The 17,621-nt window shown below is 44.7% G+C and overlaps 1 protein-coding gene across 1 annotated transcript in view; it reads left to right on the forward strand.

Annotated features, from left to right (window-relative positions):
- Window positions 1–13,935: 13,935 nt before the first annotated feature.
- Window positions 13,936–17,621, forward strand: part of LOC115480163 (cytochrome P450 2G1-like) — a 181,584-nt gene continuing 177,898 nt past the window's right edge. The window contains exon 1 of the mRNA XM_030218648.1: window positions 13,936–14,134. Coding sequence (XP_030074508.1) covers window positions 13,952–14,134 — 183 coding nt within the window. The 5' untranslated portion in view covers window positions 13,936–13,951. The remainder of the gene's footprint in view (window positions 14,135–17,621) is intronic.

Here is a 17,621-nt window from a genome sequence, read left to right on the forward strand (position 1 = left end):
CTTAAGAAAATAGAGATGATGGTGGCTGCTTAACAATATGAAGCACTAGAAAGCACTAGGAGGAAAGGGGAATGCCCAAGTTTTCACAGCTAGAAGGAGTTTAAAAGAAAGTGTGCAACGAGTGAAGAGAAATTAGGAACTACTGGGAGCAGATAGGGGAGGAGGGCAGAGGCAGTGAAGACAAGAGCTCAGCAGCTTGTGAAAGGGACACACCCAAAGGAATTAAAAGCAGCAGAGAGAAGGGGTAGATAAGATAGGGTCAAAGAGAGAAGATTTATTTGGAGAAAAATTAACAGAGTCTGGCCGAATAAAACAGAATTTTAACCGAATGAAGGAATATCTCCTATTCGGTAAAAATTCCAAGCCAAGGGAAAAAGGTGTTCGTTTCAGCTGTTGGTGGGCTCACCAATGATTTTTTATGGGGGGTTAACTGTCCCATGGGACCCCTCTGGTATGCTGGTCAGTTGCCCACACACCAGAGAGGTCTTCAAGAAGGGTTCTCCTAATCATCTGACTAATCATCTGACTCCGTGTTTGTGTAGGAAAATATAAGTGCTCCCTATTACCCATTCCAATCCAAGTGGTTAGTTATACCTCCAAATGTTGTATAAGAAAGAGAGAAGATAGGTTTCAAAGATTGCTTTATTCTTACCAAAGCAATACAAGGCGATCAGGTATACAAGTAGGAGTGGAGGTCCGTCGGACAGCATCTCGGCAGCCTTGAAGATCTCCAACCCCACCTACATTTGGTCAGTCATTTCTACCTTTTTGCTTGCATTCAAATCAATGGGCTCTCATACATTCCTATGATAAACTTGTTTACTCCTTTTCATGTCCAACCGCAGATGCTCCTCAGGAAGTCTCCCTCCCTTTCGGACAGATGGTCCCACCCCTATCTTATTTTGGGACTTCCCTATTCCCCTGTTGCTACCTGAAGATCTTAAGATATTTCATAATTTTCCAACTGCAAAAACAAGTCTCCTCTAACTCATATACAGAGGTAAAGGAAGCCATTTTACAGATGAGAGATTCCATTTTGATTCCAGATTCCTTGACCAATCTTTTCCCATTCAGGCCTCAGTCTGGGCTTTAGGCTGGGCCTTACTTTTCCAGCAGGCCTCAGACTGTACTATAATTCTACACCGTGTTGCTGTTGCAAAATGGCCGACTATGCAGGAAAACCCGACCAAAAGAGTGTTTTACCGTGCGAGCCACATTGTTAGGGCAAAATGGCCGTCTTTCTGGAAAACCGGACAAAAAATAACAGGCGGCCGTTCAATTGGCTGATCTAATGGACGGCCTTGAACGTTCTCCATGGTAGCGGTCTGAAAAGCTCCTGCACTGAAAACTCCTGCACTGCTCGCTGCCAACAAAGACGCCCTCCCCGCCTCATCGGCAACTCTTATGCAGTGCATGGGACACCCCTGCAGCCCCGCCCCCTTCCGGCCTCCCAACCACCGCAGGCAGGGTTCCCCTGCCGCGTCATCCAGACTGTCGGGGGGAAGCCGGAAGGGAAAGGTAGCTCGGGCCAGGGAGCTGCCATGCGGCAGCCGCAATGTTACGTGCGGCTGCTCGGCATGCTCCTCGCTGGCCTTTATTAAAAAAGAGTCTGCCTGAATCAGCTTGTGAACAGTATTATCTGAAAGAGAAAATTGTGCTCTACAACACTGATATGTTTTTGGTTTGCAATGCCACCATTAAGTAGCCATTTACTCAGGTCAAAGTATGTTATATTTTGTTTTTTAATTTTTTATTTATAACCATTTAAATTTTTACAAGCAATAAAACAACTTGCCAGAAATACAGAGAAAGTAATATATAGGAATTCTTTCAGTCAGGTAATTCTATTCTCTTCCTTAGACCACTAAATAGGGAGAGTGAAACAAGACAAGGAGATCAATTAAACAATAAACAGAAAAAAAAAGTGGTATTAACCTGATTATCCCTAGATATTACTCGTCTAATTCATTATTCCACATTGATCATCTGGTTGGCTTCAAGGCCAATACGGTGTATAGTCAAATCATTTCATTTGACGGGGCTGGTGGTTGGGAGGCAGGGATAGTGCTGGGCAGACTTATACGGTCTGTGCCAGAGCTGGTGGTGGGAGGCGGGGCTGGTGGTTGGGGGATGGGAATAGTGCTGGGCAGACTTATACGGTCTGTGCCCTGAAAAAGACAGGTACAAATCAAGGTAAGGTATACACAAAAAGTGGCACATTTGAGTTATCTTGTTGGGCAGACTGCATGGACCGTGCAGGTCTTTTTCTGCCGTCATCATCTACTATGTTACTATACTTATTGTCCAATATTAGTTAGAAATAATACATCTGATTACATTCTTTCTCTTTTAAAAACCAGAAGTTATTTAACAATACATATATTTAAGTCTCTAATTCAAATCCCACTGATTAAAGTAATTCCAGTTTTCACAGGCTTCACTCCTTTTAAAGTAATAATTGAGGAAATATTTCTGAGGAAAACTTTAGGAGTCATACCCGGAACTCTGGGAAAGACAATAATCTCGATATTAATCCATCTATAATAATATTCATTTTATTATTCAAAGTTTCTTGTCTATTATCAGTTTCAAAATCATAACCACTTCTTGCTCATGTAGAATCATTTGTTATATCAATTTTTCACTTTCAAAGGGTTCAGTGAAATTGTCCATGTAAACTCTCTAATAAAATTATATCTGAAACAAAATTATTTACTGCCACCGTTAGGTCCCGAAGCGCCTTCCAGATGGTATTCAATGTAACCTCCACGGGAGCCAAAAACTCCAAGTTGATTTCTCTTAGGTGTTTAGGAGTGGTTCCGCCGATTCAGGTTCTGCTGTAAACGTCCTCCGTTTCAGCATATGCCTCTAACTCATTCCTCCACTCCTTTGGACATGGTGGTTGAATAATTCAGGAGCGATGGAGTTGTTTTTTCCAGGTCCAAGAGTGTCAACACTCCTTAGCCGGCGCTAATCAAAGGACTCGCCAACCCTTTCATCTGTGGGCAGTTCGTCGCACAGCAGTCCCGCATTTGCTGCTCAGGGGACAAAACGCTGGCCATCGGCGGCTGACCGCTGGTTGTCCCCTTCCTCTCATTTAAGGTAGCTGCAACTGCAGAGAGGAAATTTACGTAAAGAAGATGAAACTTCAGAGGGCAGCTGGGCCGTTGGGCATACGAACTTCAGGTCGCCATTTTACCACTCTCCCAGTTTGGGACACTCTTTGGTTTCTCCTCGGAGGCCTGTCTGATATGGGTAACCCTTCAGCATAGCCCTCTGAGTCATTGAAACACAGAAGCCCCTCCACCACTACAAGGTGCTGTCCCTTCGGAGGGGAAAGTATATTTTGTGTGCATGATGTATTGCGTTGGTCCATGATGGCTGAGCCATTACTGGTTATCCCATGCAGTAACAGCCATGGGTGGGTATCTTTACTGCAGGATCCCAAGCCTGATTGTGGGTTTCTTTACTGTAGGATCCCAAGCCTGATTGTGTGTTTCTTTACTGCAGGTTCCCAAGCTTGCCTTCTTCAGTTACTTCACTGCAGGTTCCCAATCCTGCCTTCTTCAGTTACTTCGTCATTCTGAATGCATCATTGATCTGTAAGAGAACGGTTTCAGGGAAACTATATTGCCGACCAGATGATGTCACTGATGGAGCTGGAATAACAGCAATGATAAGTTGTTTTGGGATCCAGCAAGTATCGCGTCTTACCGACCAATAAAATGAAGTAGCGGGACCATGAGGATGCATAAAGCCTATGAAAGCATCTTTCTGTTCAACTGACGTTTCACAAACGTTTCCAATCCACCATAACAGCGCACAATAAACGATTGGACAATCAAGGAATAAAATACGAATGAATAAATATATCAATACTTTTAAGCGACTATTAAGACTCAATTTCCTAGAAATGAAGAGAAATTAGCGCATCAAGCGTACTAAATATAACATACTTTGACCTGAGTAAATGGCTACTTAATGGTGGCATTGCAAAACAAAAACATATCTGTGTTGTAGAGCACAATTTTCTCTTTCAGATGATACTGTTCACAAGCTGATTCAGGCAGACTCTTTTTTAATAATTGGCTTTGAACTTTGGTACATTTTACTATTTGCGTTGACAGTGCCAACTTTGAAGAGATCCTGCAGGGCGGTTATAGATGCTGGTTAGTTGCAAATCTGGCAGTATTATGTCCAGCACAAGCATAATGCTTGTTCAAAATTTCAAGTCCTTATCTTTGCATAGAAGTTGTTGCGGTCTGAATATTGGTCCAAATATGTTCCGATTAGTCGCAACCAATTTTGATGCACACTTTGAGTCAACTTGTTTGACTGGATTTTGCATCCATAATGTTAAAATGTATTTCATCGGAATTAGCATCAAAAACTGTACAGGATTTGAATTTTTTAGCCATTCTTATAAATGTGTTTGGATTTTATTAGACCCCAAAAATGGCATTTTGGTAAATGTCGCGCGCTCATGGACTGACAACCTTTCAGAAAAGGGGGTCTAGATCTGCAACTATTGCAGTTAGAGACCTTAAATTTTGGTAAACTTCATTTAACACCTGACTCGCTCAACAGATAAAATATGAACAAAATTGGAGACATGATGGTGGGAAGGTTTAGACCACTTGGCATGGAATGACCCATGTATTTTATACATTCATGTCCTGGCAGGGCCTGCAGAATCAGTGTAGAACTGTCTTAAAGGTTAATCAAACCCAGGCCTAGCTGTGGCCTGGCCCCAAGGATTAAAAGTTCACAAGGTCCAAGGTAAAAACCTGGCCTACCTGAATGAAGCATCTATGGCATGTATGGTGAAGAGATGTGGTGGAGGGCTAGTCTTGTCATTCTTGGGCCTCCCTGGTCTGCCTGTGCTCAGAGTTTTTTTTATCTGGATGCCTGAACCACATCCTATCTACTCTACCTTGACTGCACCCCACCCTTTCTTCTCTGTACTGCAGGATTTAATGTGGCTCTGTGAGGTAGTATTATTAAAGGGAATTGGGTAATTTCCTATACAACCCATCATAAAGGGAAACAAAAAATTTCTAACAGGTGGTCATCTACCTTATCTTTGATGAAACTCTGAGCAATCTGCCTGTTTGCCGAATGTGACCAGAGTAGAGGGAGGGACCAGTAAAAAATGTACAAAGAAACCACCTCTTATCCATTGGACAGTTGGTATTTTCCCCAGAGGAAACAAGCAACATCTAAAACCCACCAACCCAGGCCAGGGAGAGTGATAGTCAGATCTGAGACACTGGCACCTCAGCATACTAGAAGTAGTGTTGATTGGGAACCGGTTGAACCCTCTTCACAGGGAGTATCAAGAGTGGGTATGATAGTGAAGATTCTCAAGAAGATGCCAGTGGCGAGAATATTTTCTCATGCAAAAAAGGTTGCATTGTCTTCAGAGCAGTGATGAACTTGGAAGCCACAGGGTGGAGACTACACCCCTGTAATATATGTGCGTGATAGGGCAATTGCCACAGAAAGGTCCTCAAATGGGAAGTTCAGGCAGTCCCCCAGAATACTAAATTATATTAGGTCGAACCTCTAGTCCAGTATCCTGCTTCCAACAGTGGCCAAGTAACAAGTACCTGGCAGGGTGTATGGACCCTTCATCATTGACACTTTATCGCTGTAAAACTTAATCATGTGGCACTTTATCACACAACACTTCATTAATGTATCAGTTCATCATACTGACAATTCGTCACTGCTCTGAAAACAATGCAAACATTTTTGCATGAGAAAATGTGCTATGTATCTGGTGTAGAAAAAAATGTGACACTGATCCTTTCATGCAACACAAATAGTGCTCAAGAATTAGTTGAGCTAATTTTTTAACTGGTTCTTTCAGAGAAAAATGTGTGATAAAAAAATACCCCACTTATCTGACACAAGATAATCAAGCAGAAAAGCTAATGAGAAATAGTGCATAGCTGGCTCAGAAAACTGCATAACGTGACAATTATCTGGTGTGAAAAGAAAGGCAACACTTTACATTGAAGCATAATTTTTGTCTTTATTTTGGATTTCTTGCATGTTGCATGTTTTCTAGCATGTATATGTGCTGTTTTCATAAGTTTAACATCAGTACCCAATGCATTCCAGTAAGGGCTACATTTAAAATAAGTTTCACTTTTGTATTGTAAATAAGTTATTGTTGAGCACTTAGTATTGCATACAACTTTTCTAAATTGTATAGCATTTTCTTCTAACTAAGCTGTGGTAGGGCTACTATGCGAGTAGCATGCATCAAATATGTCCTATCTCCGGGGTAGCATGTGAGCCTGAAGTTGGCACAAGCAGTTCCCACCGTAGAAAATAATTGTCTACTGCAGCGGCCACATTGCTGCCCGAGTACCATGGGGTTAGTGCATGAGCCCTTACTGCCTTCTAAATAGTTGACGGTGAGGGCTCAGGCAGTAAATAGCCACACTCTAATTTTAATATTAGTGCACGGCCTCTACTGCCCCATTTTAAAAAAAAGTCCTTTTCCCACCATGGTAAAAAGTGGCTCACCAATTTTATGCACTAACTAGCACAGGCCACTTTTTACTATGGATTAGTAAAAGGGCCCCTAAAACTTGTTAGACTTGCAGATAGTGATTATTCTGTTTTCCATTATTAGTACTGCACAAGATTTTCTCAGAAAGGGCCAGATAGTGCCACACTTTTTTTTTTCTTGCACCAGATTAATGGCAAACAATTTTTTTTTCATACTGTTTTGAGAGAAAAAAAATTTTCTCTGAACAGTCCAAAAAAAAAAAAAGCCCAACTAATAAAATCACAGTGAGGGACCAATAACTTTTTAAGCACTATCCCTGGGATTCTATATATCGTTCCTTACTTTCTGTGCGGAAATCACATATTCCATAGCGTCCCACAGATCAATCCAGAGACTTGTGGGTTATGTCCCCCTGCCAGCATGTGGAGATAGAGAGAATACTGAGGTTGAAATGGCTGCACATGACTACATATAGCAGACCTCCGAAGTTCTCTCTTTCTAGTAGGTGGAGGGTCATAACTGTGCAGCTGTGGATGTTCCAGCCCTGGAGTCCTTGCGGATCTAGTTGAGTCTGGAGAGGGGTTGATATCCCTAAGTGGGAATTTGTGGTGCACACCTGGTGGTGCCGGGTCCCTCCCTCCCTCCCCCCCCCCCCCCCCCCCCCGGGGTTTGGTACCCTGTGGGGTGAGCCGGCTGTCTGACTTCTCTTCGGCCTCTTAAAAAAAAAAAGCAACTGGCACAGTTTCCTCAGCTGCCGAGGTAGCTTTTGTTTTTTAAAAAAATAGATCACGGAGGATCCTCGATTTAGCCCAGTTAGGCACAGGGGGGCTGTGTGCAGCAGCTGAGTAACGTCTGCTCCTTCTGTAGCCGCGAAACACTGCTCCCGGTGTGGGAACGGGCGAGCAGCGTCAGGGGAGTGTGAGATTTTTTTAAAATCAACTTTCAGCAGGTGGTTTGTCCCCCCGGATTAAAGAAATTTTAATTTTACATATTCCAAGGTTAACTTTTAGCATTTTTAGTTAACATATGAAGCGCGGGTTCGGCAGTGCTGGTGTGTGCCATTTTTTCTTCTACACGCTTGAAGTTGCACGTGGCGTTGGGGCAGCCATCTTCAGCCTGTCCTTCTATGCTGACAGTGTTGTGCGGGGACACAGACTCTCCCAGTGTGCCTGAAGCATCAGCTGAGCCATTTTCCCCAGAGTTTGTGCTGTTAATGCACAAAGCGTTTATTTTGAAACATGCGGGGGTGGGGGGGATTTTCCCTCCCTCTGCCAGGAGCCTTCCTCTGTTTTTTTTCTCCACCTTAGCCCTTGCCTAAATGGCCCAGAGTGGAACCTCGAGCCTCCATGTTTGGAACTGGAGAATGGGTTGGATGGAGAGGAGATCCCTTTCTCTCCAGATTCTCCCCCCGGATCCGTGGATTTTGCGGAGGATTCTGGCATTTCCCCACCTGAGGATTGTTTTGGCTTTTGATGTTACTGTTGCCTACTTTAAACTGCAAGGTGTAAGCAGGATATAAGATCAGGGGCCCTGTTTACTTAGGCGCATTAGCGTTTTTAATGCGCCTACAGCTAACATGCATGCTACACGTGTAGGCGCCTATAGGAATATTGTAAGCGCATACACAGCATGCTCTTACATGTTTAACACACATTAAAAAATGTTAACGCAGCTTAGTAAACAGGGCCCCAGATGTTATATTACGTTTTCTTAAAAGAAGACAGGCAAGCAGTAACCAGAGACCAGGACCAACACAATTGGAAAAACTAAATGGCCAGACAGAAAAGGTAGAAAAAATTTTATTTTAAATTTAGGATGAAGTAATGCAGTAGCCATGTTAATTCACTTTAAAAGTGAATAAATATAAATAAAAGAAAAATATTTTTTTTGACTAGCTTTTGAAGACCAAAACCTAATTCTGTATGTCACGATTGTGCTGTAATAGTATGCTTGACCTGACTTAAAGAGCTGTTGACCTCTGAAAACTAGTCAAAAAATGTAATGCTTATGCCAATAAGGTAACACCTTATTTTCTGTTTTTGTGTTAATTTTTAATGTAGCAATTGGAATGTATCAGTTTCTGAAATTTACTTCTGTTCTCTATTTTGCACGGTACACAGGGACATGTCACTGTTTTGTTTTTTCTATGGTGTTGTATTGAATGCAGAGTATGGCTGCTTGGGGTTCAGTTTAATTTTTGTCTACATATTTCTATTTTTAGTTTGTGGTTATTCTATACTTGATGAGGGTCTACCTTGGTTATGTGTGAAAAGACTGGGTATTCTGTTAGCATTGACTGTCTACAAAGGACTGACCTGTAGGTATACTGATTATCTTCAACTCATTGCATTGTTTAGATTTTTTTCCGTGTTTTTTATTTTGGCTTTTTTTTTTCTAGGAAGGATCTTGTGTGACTTCTGAATGTTAGGGTTATTGTATGTAGAATTGCTTTATAGGTCCTGAGTGATTTTGTAAGGTTTTGTATTACCTCACAGTATGCCTGGTACTGGATTTTGGATATGGATTTAGTTCATGCTTTTTTTTTTTTTCAATTGTAGTTCAGTGAGATCAATAGGTATTTTCCTAAGTACTAGTTTATATTTCCAGAATACTGATGATATTCTGTTTAATATATTGTAGTATTTTAGCGCACTATTTTCATTTTTTTGGCACATAATGAGTGTATTCATTATGCATATTACTGAGGTACTGGGGAGACAGCTTCACCAGAGCCACACAGTGAAGGACTCATTATTTGCAGTGTTCAAAAGTGCTCCATCATCCTTTTACTGCTGTCCACCTCCCACCCTCGCTCCAAGGATTTTAACTTGTTCTGTTCCACTCTGTCCTATATCCTAGTCCCGCCCTATAACCTCAACTAGCCCCATCCACTTTATCCTCCCCAAATAGCTGATCACTGACCATCTATGAACTAGAAAACTAACAGCAAATCCAGAGGAAAAACACTGGCCATGTCCTAAAAGTGTGGAGGGGATAGCACACTGCTGTCGCAATACTTCATGTTTACCAAAACAGTGTTGCAACTGGTAGTATGCAATATATTTGCCATTTAGTATCATTTATCTATGCTAATACAACCTCTTTTTGACCACCTTGACCCCAGGAGAAAGAGACTAAAAATCAACCCCTTAGTGTCCCCAAGTAAATCCCAAATGGCAAAGAGAAAAGAGGAAGAAAAGGCTGAGCATTCTTACCTGAAAGCTGTTCAGTCCATTTCCTTCAACATATCCCTTAGCCAGACTAGACAGGAGTCTTGAGGTAGCTGGAACCTGAGGGAGAGGCTCAGCAGGTTGACTGGGAAGGAAGCTGAATCTCCCCAGGTGTACAAACTACACACCAGTGGCTCTCAGCATTTTTTGAGTAAGGAAAGACACACCTGAACGACACTGCTCACATATGTGACACACTGCATGCATGCATCGGGCACACACATAGGACATCTCACCAACTGGGAGATAATCATACATGTGACACTCAATGCAAAAGACTGGATAACACCCCTCTCGCTGCTGAACTGCTGACTCCATCTTAGCATTTTTGAGTTTTTCAATAATTTAAAACTTGCTAAAGTATTAAGGATATACGTTTCTTTGAAGGGGTGAACAAACATGTGGATAAAGGTGAGCCAGTTGATATTGTGTGTCTGGATTTTCAGAAGGTGTTTGACAAAGTACCTCATGAAAGACTCCAGAGGAAATGGAGAGTCATGGGATATGAGGTAGTGTCCTATTGTGGATTAAAAAGTGGTTATTGGATAGAAAACAGAGAGTAGGGTTAAATGGTCAGTATTCTCAATGGAGAAGAGTAGTTAGTGGGGTTTCCCAGGGGTCTGTGCTGGGACCGCTGCTTTTTAACATATTTATAAATGACCTAGAGATGGGGGTAACTAGTGAGGTAATTAAATTTGCTGATGACCGCTGCTTTTTAACATATTTATAAATGACCTAGAGATGGGGGTAACTAGTAGTTAAATCGCGGGAGGATTGTGGAAAATTACAAGAGGACCTTACGAGACTGGGCATCTAAATGGCAGATGATGTTTAATGTGAGCAAGTGCAGTGTGATGCATTTGGGAAAGAGGAACCTGAATTATAGCTAGGTCATGCAAGGTTCCACGTTAGTCTCCAACCAAGAAAGGGATCTAGGTGTGGTTGATGATACGTTGAAACCTGCTCAGTGTGCTGCAGCGGCTAAGAAAGCGAATAGAATGTTAGGTATTAGGAAAGGAATGGAAAACAAAAGTGAGGACATTATAATGCCCTTGTGTCGTTCTATGGTGCAACCGCACCTCAAATATTGTATTCAATTCTGGTCGCCACATCTTTAAAAAGATATAATGGAATTAGAAAAGGTGCAGAGAAGGGTGATGAAAATACTAAAGGGGATGGGATGACTTCCCTATGAGGAAAGGCTAAAGCGGCTGGGGCTCTTCAGCTTGGAGAAAAGACGTTTGAGGGGAGATATGATAAGAGGTCTATAAAATAATGAGTGGAGTGGAACAGGTAGACGTGAATCATTTGTTTACTCTTTCAAAAAATACTAGGAGTAGGGGGCATGCGATGAAGCTACAAAGTAGTAAATTTAAAACAAATCAGAGAATTTTTCTTCACTCAACGTGTAATTCAACTCTGAAATTCGTTGCCAGAAAATGTGGTAAAGGCGGTTAGCTTAGCAGAGTTTAAAAAAGGTTTGGACGGCTTCCTAAAAGAAAAGTCCATAGACCGTTATTAAACTGGACTTGGGGAAAATATTCTGGGATAAGCAGCATAAAATGTTTTGTACTTTTTGGGGGGATCTTGCCAGGTATTTGTGACCTGGATTGGCCACTGTTGGAAACAGGATGCTGGATTTGATGGACCTTTGGTCTTTCCCAGTATGGCAATACTTATGTACTTATGACCCTCATGGACCTTTGGTCTGAAAGTATGGCAGTTTTTATGAATTAAATGTAAACATGCTGCAACCACAAGAACCCTATCTTTCCCGAACAACAGATGCAGGTCTTAACTATCACATTTTCTCCATGGTAGTTTCCATAAACACACACACACAAAATAAATAGATGTGATTCTCATTTCATCTCATCTGAGTAAAAGCAACAGAAATCTCTCCCCTATCAGGCACACAGTGAAATCCAAAACCTGACAAAAATCCTAACTAAAAATACATGTAGCAAACCTACCATACAACAAGAGAAAAACAGTAGCACTAATTCCTATGATTTAAACAATACAAACCCTACCTAAGAACAGGCAGCGCTACGAATATTACACAGGGCCCTAGAACACCAATACTGGAAGTGAAAGCTTTCTAAGTGTGGCTTACCATTACCACCTACACAACCTGGGAAGAAGCACAGCATCAGCCACATTTCCTGTGGATCCAGCATCTCTCTCTCTCCCTTCCCTCCATCCCCCACAGTCCAGGATCTCTCTTACTCCCTCTCTCCATGTTCTGGGAGCTTTCCCTCGCCCAAGCCTTTCCTATAGTCTGGCATCTTACCTGTGCCCCTCCCCCTATAGGTCCAGCACCTCTCTCTTCCCCCTCCATCTCCCTCTTATGGGTCTAGCACCAGCATTTCCCTCTCCTCCATGGTGGAGAACCTCCCAGTCCTTTTCACCCCACCCCCCATGAGCCTAGAACCTCTCTTTCTGCCCTCAGTCCCCCTACGACTCCAGCTTCTCACCCTCTTTTGTCCTCAGTTCCCAAGTCCAACACCTCTCCCTCTTCTGTCCTCAGTCCCACCTGCGAACCTAGCACCTACCCTTCTTCTGCCCTCAGCTTCACCCCCCCCCCCCCCCCCCGTGAATCTAGCACCTCTCCAGTTCTACATACCATATTCAACTGTACATATAATTTGCCTTCAGTTTAGCCACCATCTGTTTATTCCAACAATTCGGTTTTACCCATCTTTGTGTCTGTCCCCTTCATTCTATAGCAGGGCACTTACATTTATAGAATTCTAGCACTTATGCACGTGAATATACACTTACACATATACCACTGATATTCAAAGCTCCGGCCCCCTTAAATCGCTCACGGCTACCTAACTGCCGATATTTAGTGGCGCTTAACCGGGTAGTTCTGCTGAATATTGGCTCTGACCAACCATCAAAAATGCAGGCAGGTCAGGGGTTAGAGAGAAGCTGGCAGTTATGTGGGTGCCAGCAATATTAAGTGCCAGCACCCGCACAGCTAAGTAGGTGAATTTAGGACTGCTTTTAAGCAGGGTGTAGCCATGGGGGGCCCTCAGGGTGTCTGGGTCCCCTACTTTTGGCTTGGGCCCCCTCTGGCTGGCGATGATACTAAGGCCTGCCAGCTGAAGAGCTCCTGCGTGAAGTCATGCCCTCAGGGTGTCTGGGTCCTCTACTTTTGGCTTTGGCCCCCTCTGCTTGAATGGCTGGCTGGTGATGATACCAAGCCCTGCCAGCTGAAGAGCTCCTGCACGAGTAATGCCTGTGCTGTCTAAGCAGCACTTAAATGAGCAGGTGCTTTTTGTCCACCAGTGCTGTCCCTCTCATGCATACTCAGTTCAGCTACTGAACAGAGCATGCGCTGGCTTTCCAACATCGGCAGCTGAACTGCGCCATCAACTTCAGCGCTGTTCTGGAAGCAGTAGACCTCTTCAGCTGGTGGAGCATGGCATCCTCACTAGCAAAGGTGTACTTTAATATGGCAGGGGCAGTGGTGGTGGGGGACAAGAAGTTGGAGAGAATACCTAGCTTTCTCAGTCCTCCTTTGACACCCACCCCCAATGGATTTCTGGCTGTGCCCCTGTTTTGGAGTAGTCCTAAATTCATCGGTTTAGCTATTATTGTCCATGACCTGCATAACAGGAAAAAAAAATGTTTAGGAGCCTTCCGATGCAAACCCCATCTCTCCCCTCCACTATGCAAGATAGGGCTTACGTGCAATCCCTGGTGGCCCAGTGGGGAGCAGGACCAAAGCCTACTTGCTCTTGCCTCTAGCAGCTGCTTTAGCAAAATATTTGCTTACTCTAGTGGCAGCTTTGCAGTACTTTGCTAGGGGCAGGAGTGGGAGGGCATAGTATAATATAACAGGGAAATGAGGCAATTTGCCCTTACTGAACTTACAGAAAGGTCCTTTTAATAAAACAAAGTGTATTAGCCATTTTCTCTGACATTATTTTACTTCTTCTGGATAGTGATATTCTTATCTGTGTTTATCTCTGCTTTTGCCCTGCTTAGATTGTCTGAACTTGTTTGACCCTCCACTAGCTCCATCCAGCCAGGAAGTAGAACTCTGCCAGCATCCCTTTATCAAGATATATCAGTTTAAAGTTTCACTTGTGAACTCTGCTGACCTTGAGTGTCATAGTACAATATAAAAAGGACTCTTCTCTCTCAACCTCCAGAATCATACTTGGCAGGTTTCACAGCTGGCAGAATGGTGCTTGTAGATGCTGTATCCCTCCTCCTCCTGATCTTCTCCTTATCATTTCTTGTCTTTCTCATAGCACAGAGGAGTATCAAGAAGTGGGGAAAGATGCCCCCAGGTCCTACGCCCCTGCCATTTATAGGCAACATCCTGCAGCTGAGACCCAATGACATACTGAACTCTTTCAGGAAGGTAAGATTGTATAAGGTAACCAAATAGCTTTATGTGATAAGCGATAAGATGAACCAGTCGTAGTTTTTCTTCCAATGCATTTATGGACTCATAGGTCCTGTTTCTCTAAGAGAAGGTAGTTTTAAATTGGCTCCAAAATTTTTTGGATTCAAATGATGGTTTGAGTAGGTATCAATTTGGTTTTAGACCATGCAATTCTTAAAAACTGTGATTGATTCTGCGTGCTGGGTTTGATAAGGATACAGAGAGGCTCATTTTCAAAGCACTTAGCCTCCCAAAGTTCCATAGAAACCTATGGAACTTAGCCTCCCAAAGTGCTTTGAAAATATGCCTCAGAGTATCTTATGGTCACCTTAAGATATTTTAGCTGCTCTAGAATACCATTCATCACTATGTCTTAATTGATCGATTAAGAGCAATGGGGATAGGAGGCAGTGTATTGAAGTGGTTGACATTATTTTTATCTCAGAGGAAGCTTTGAGTTCAACTTGAAGATCAACTTTCTGATTGGTTTGTATTGGGGGTCCCTCAAGGATCAGCACTTTTAGCTATTCTTTTTAACATTTACATTAGTCAGATCTGCCACCTTTTGTCTTGTTTAGATGTTCAACTTTGCCTATATGCAGATGATTTACAATGTTGTTTTCCAATTAATTTAACTGTTGCAAAGGCTTTTCAATGGGTATTTGCCTTCAATCAATTAGGGCTTGCCTTACAGCAAATAGATTTAAGTTGAACTTGTCTAAATGTCAAATTCTGTTTGTGTCTGGTAGAGTAACTCCTTCTGTAATGGCTGAGTCTTTTGTGCTGGATGATTTAAAAATACCAATTTATTGCTTGAAATACTTGGGAGTTTCGATTGATTCTGCTCTTTCTACCACACCTCTCTACTTTATGAATGAACAAAAAGTATTTTTTAAGCTTAGGTTATTACGTAAGTTGAAAGATTTTTCTCCGAGGACAAGCAGGCTGCTTGTTCTCACTGATGGGTGACGTCCACGGCAGCCCCTCCAATCGGAAACTTCACTAGCAAAGGCCTTTGCTAGTCCTCGCGCGCCCATGAGTACTGCGCATGCGCGGCCGTCTTCCCGCCCGAACCGGCTCGTGTTTGTCAGTCTTCTTTTGTCCACGCTCGGGACGGTCGTGTTTTGCGCCGTTTCGTGCCCCTCAAAGTTGACCCTCGCGCGTCTTCGCGATTTCGTTAAAAAAAAAAAAAAAAGAGAAGACCTCGTTCTTGTCCCTTCCCATGTGTCCAGTTTGTTTCCCCGACGTAAGTTTCCTTTCGCTTTCGGGGTAGGCCTTTTTTGGGGCCTCGGTACGGGTTTTATTTCTCCCTATTTTTGGTGCCCTTAGTCGCCATTACGAATTTTGATTTCGCCGGCGTGATTTTTCCGCCCATGTCATCGAAGTCTCCCAGCGGCTTCAAGAAGTGCACCCAGTGTGGCCGGGTAATCTCGCTCACTGATAGGCACGCGTCGTGTCTTCAGTGTCTGGGGGCTGGGCACCGCCCGCAGGCCTGTAGTCTTTGCGCTCTTTTACAGAAGAGGACTCAGGTTGCGAGATTGGCCCAGTGGAACGTGTTGTTCTCGGGCTCTTCGTCGACAACAGCACCGGAGTCATCAAGTGCATCGACGTCGGCAGCATCAAGACCTTCGACCTCGGCATCGACTGCATCGAGGTATCGACCCTCTACATCGTCGGTACCGAGACATCGAAAGGCTGCGTCGGCGTCGGTGGTACCGGGACCTCCACTGTTGCTGATGTCGTCGGACGGTGGTGCTTCGACTGGAGTGCAGGTGAGGGCTGTCCATTCCCCTGCTGATGGCAGTGAGCCTTCGGGTGGGTCTCCCCCTACCCTGAGGGCTCCTGCGGTACAGCCCCCCCCGAGACCGACCTTCTTCGGCCTCGGCCCAGAGGAAGAGACGGCTGGATTCTACGTCCTCCTCGTCGGTACCGGGAAGCTCCGGTGACATGCTTCATTTGAAAAAATAAAAGAAGCATCGACACCGGTCTCCTTCCTGCATCGGTACCGAGAGCTGTGGGTCACTGAGGGAGTCAGCACCCAGTAGGCATCGGCACCGGGAGGACCGCTCACTCTCTGTTCAGGAGGTGTCGATGCGCTCCACCTTGGACAGCCCGGAACAGACTCTGACCTCAACGCCTGCATCGGCTTCCATGTCTTTCTCCACAGCCGCTCTGCATGAGAGTCTCCGGGCCGTTCTCCCGGAGATCCTGGGAGAGCTGTTGCGCCCTTCCCCTCCGGTACCGGGGGTGCTTGCGCCACCGGTACCGTCGAGTGAGGCGCCGGCTGGCCCCTTGCCCGGGGTGAGGTCTCTGACATCGGTGCCGCTTGCGGTACCGACTGCGGCCGCCTCCCAGGAAGGCTCCCCGACGACGTCGGCGGAGGGAGTTTCGCCGGTGCTGGCGAGGGAGTCTACCTTTCGACGCTCCCACCGTGGCCATGTTTCCACGGATTCAAGTCGGGCACGGCTTCAGACACAGATTCATGAACTTGTGTCTGATACCGATGGTGAGGCCTCGTGGGAGGAGGAGGAGGACATCAGATATTTCTCTGACGAGGAGTCTGATGGCCTTCCTTCTGATCCCACTCCCTCCCCTGAAAGGCAGCTTTCTCCTCCCGAGAGTCTGTCTTTTGCGGCCTTTGTCCGGGAGATGTCTACGGCCATCCCCTTCCCGGTGGTTGTGGAGGACGAGCCCAGGGCTGAAATGTTTGAGCTCCTGGACTATCCTTCTCCACCTAAGGAAGCGTCCACAGTACCCATGCATCATGTCCTAAAAAAGACATTGCTGGCGAACTAGACCAAGCCTTTAACTAATCCCCACATTCCCAAGAAGATCGAGTCCCAGTACTGGATCCATGGGGACCCAGAGCTGATGCGCACTCATTTGCCTCACGACTCTGGTGTGGTGGATCTGGCCCTAAAGAAGGCTAAGAGTTCTAGGGAGCATGCTTCGGCGCCCCCGGGCAAGGACTCTAGAACCTTAGACTCCTTTGGGAGGAAGGCCTACTATTCTTCTATGCTCGTGGCCAAAATTCAGTCTAACCAGCTCTACACGAGCATCCATATGCGGAACAATGTGCGGCAGTTGGCGGGCTTGGTGGACAAGCTCCCTCCTGAGCAAGCCAAGCCATTTAAGGAGGTGGTCAGGCAGCTGAAGGCGTGCAGAAAATTCCTGGCCAGAGGGGTATATGATACCTTTGATGTTGCGTCCAAGGCCGCTGCTCAAGGTGTGGTGATGCGCAGACTCTCATGGCTGCGTGCCTCCGACCTGGAGAATAGGATCCAGCAGCGGATTGCGGACTCCCCTTGCCGAGCGGACAACATTTTTGGAGAGAAAGTTGAACAGGTGGTAGAGCAGCTCCACCAGCGGGATACCGCTTTCGACAAGTTCTCCAGCCGGCAGCCTTCAGCATCTACCTCTTCAGGTAGACGTTTTTATGGGGGAAGGAAGACTGTTCCCTACT

Source organism: Microcaecilia unicolor, chromosome 11 (genome assembly GCF_901765095.1).
Source record: "Microcaecilia unicolor chromosome 11, aMicUni1.1, whole genome shotgun sequence".
In the NCBI taxonomy this organism is placed as follows: Eukaryota; Metazoa; Chordata; class Amphibia; order Gymnophiona; family Siphonopidae; genus Microcaecilia; species Microcaecilia unicolor.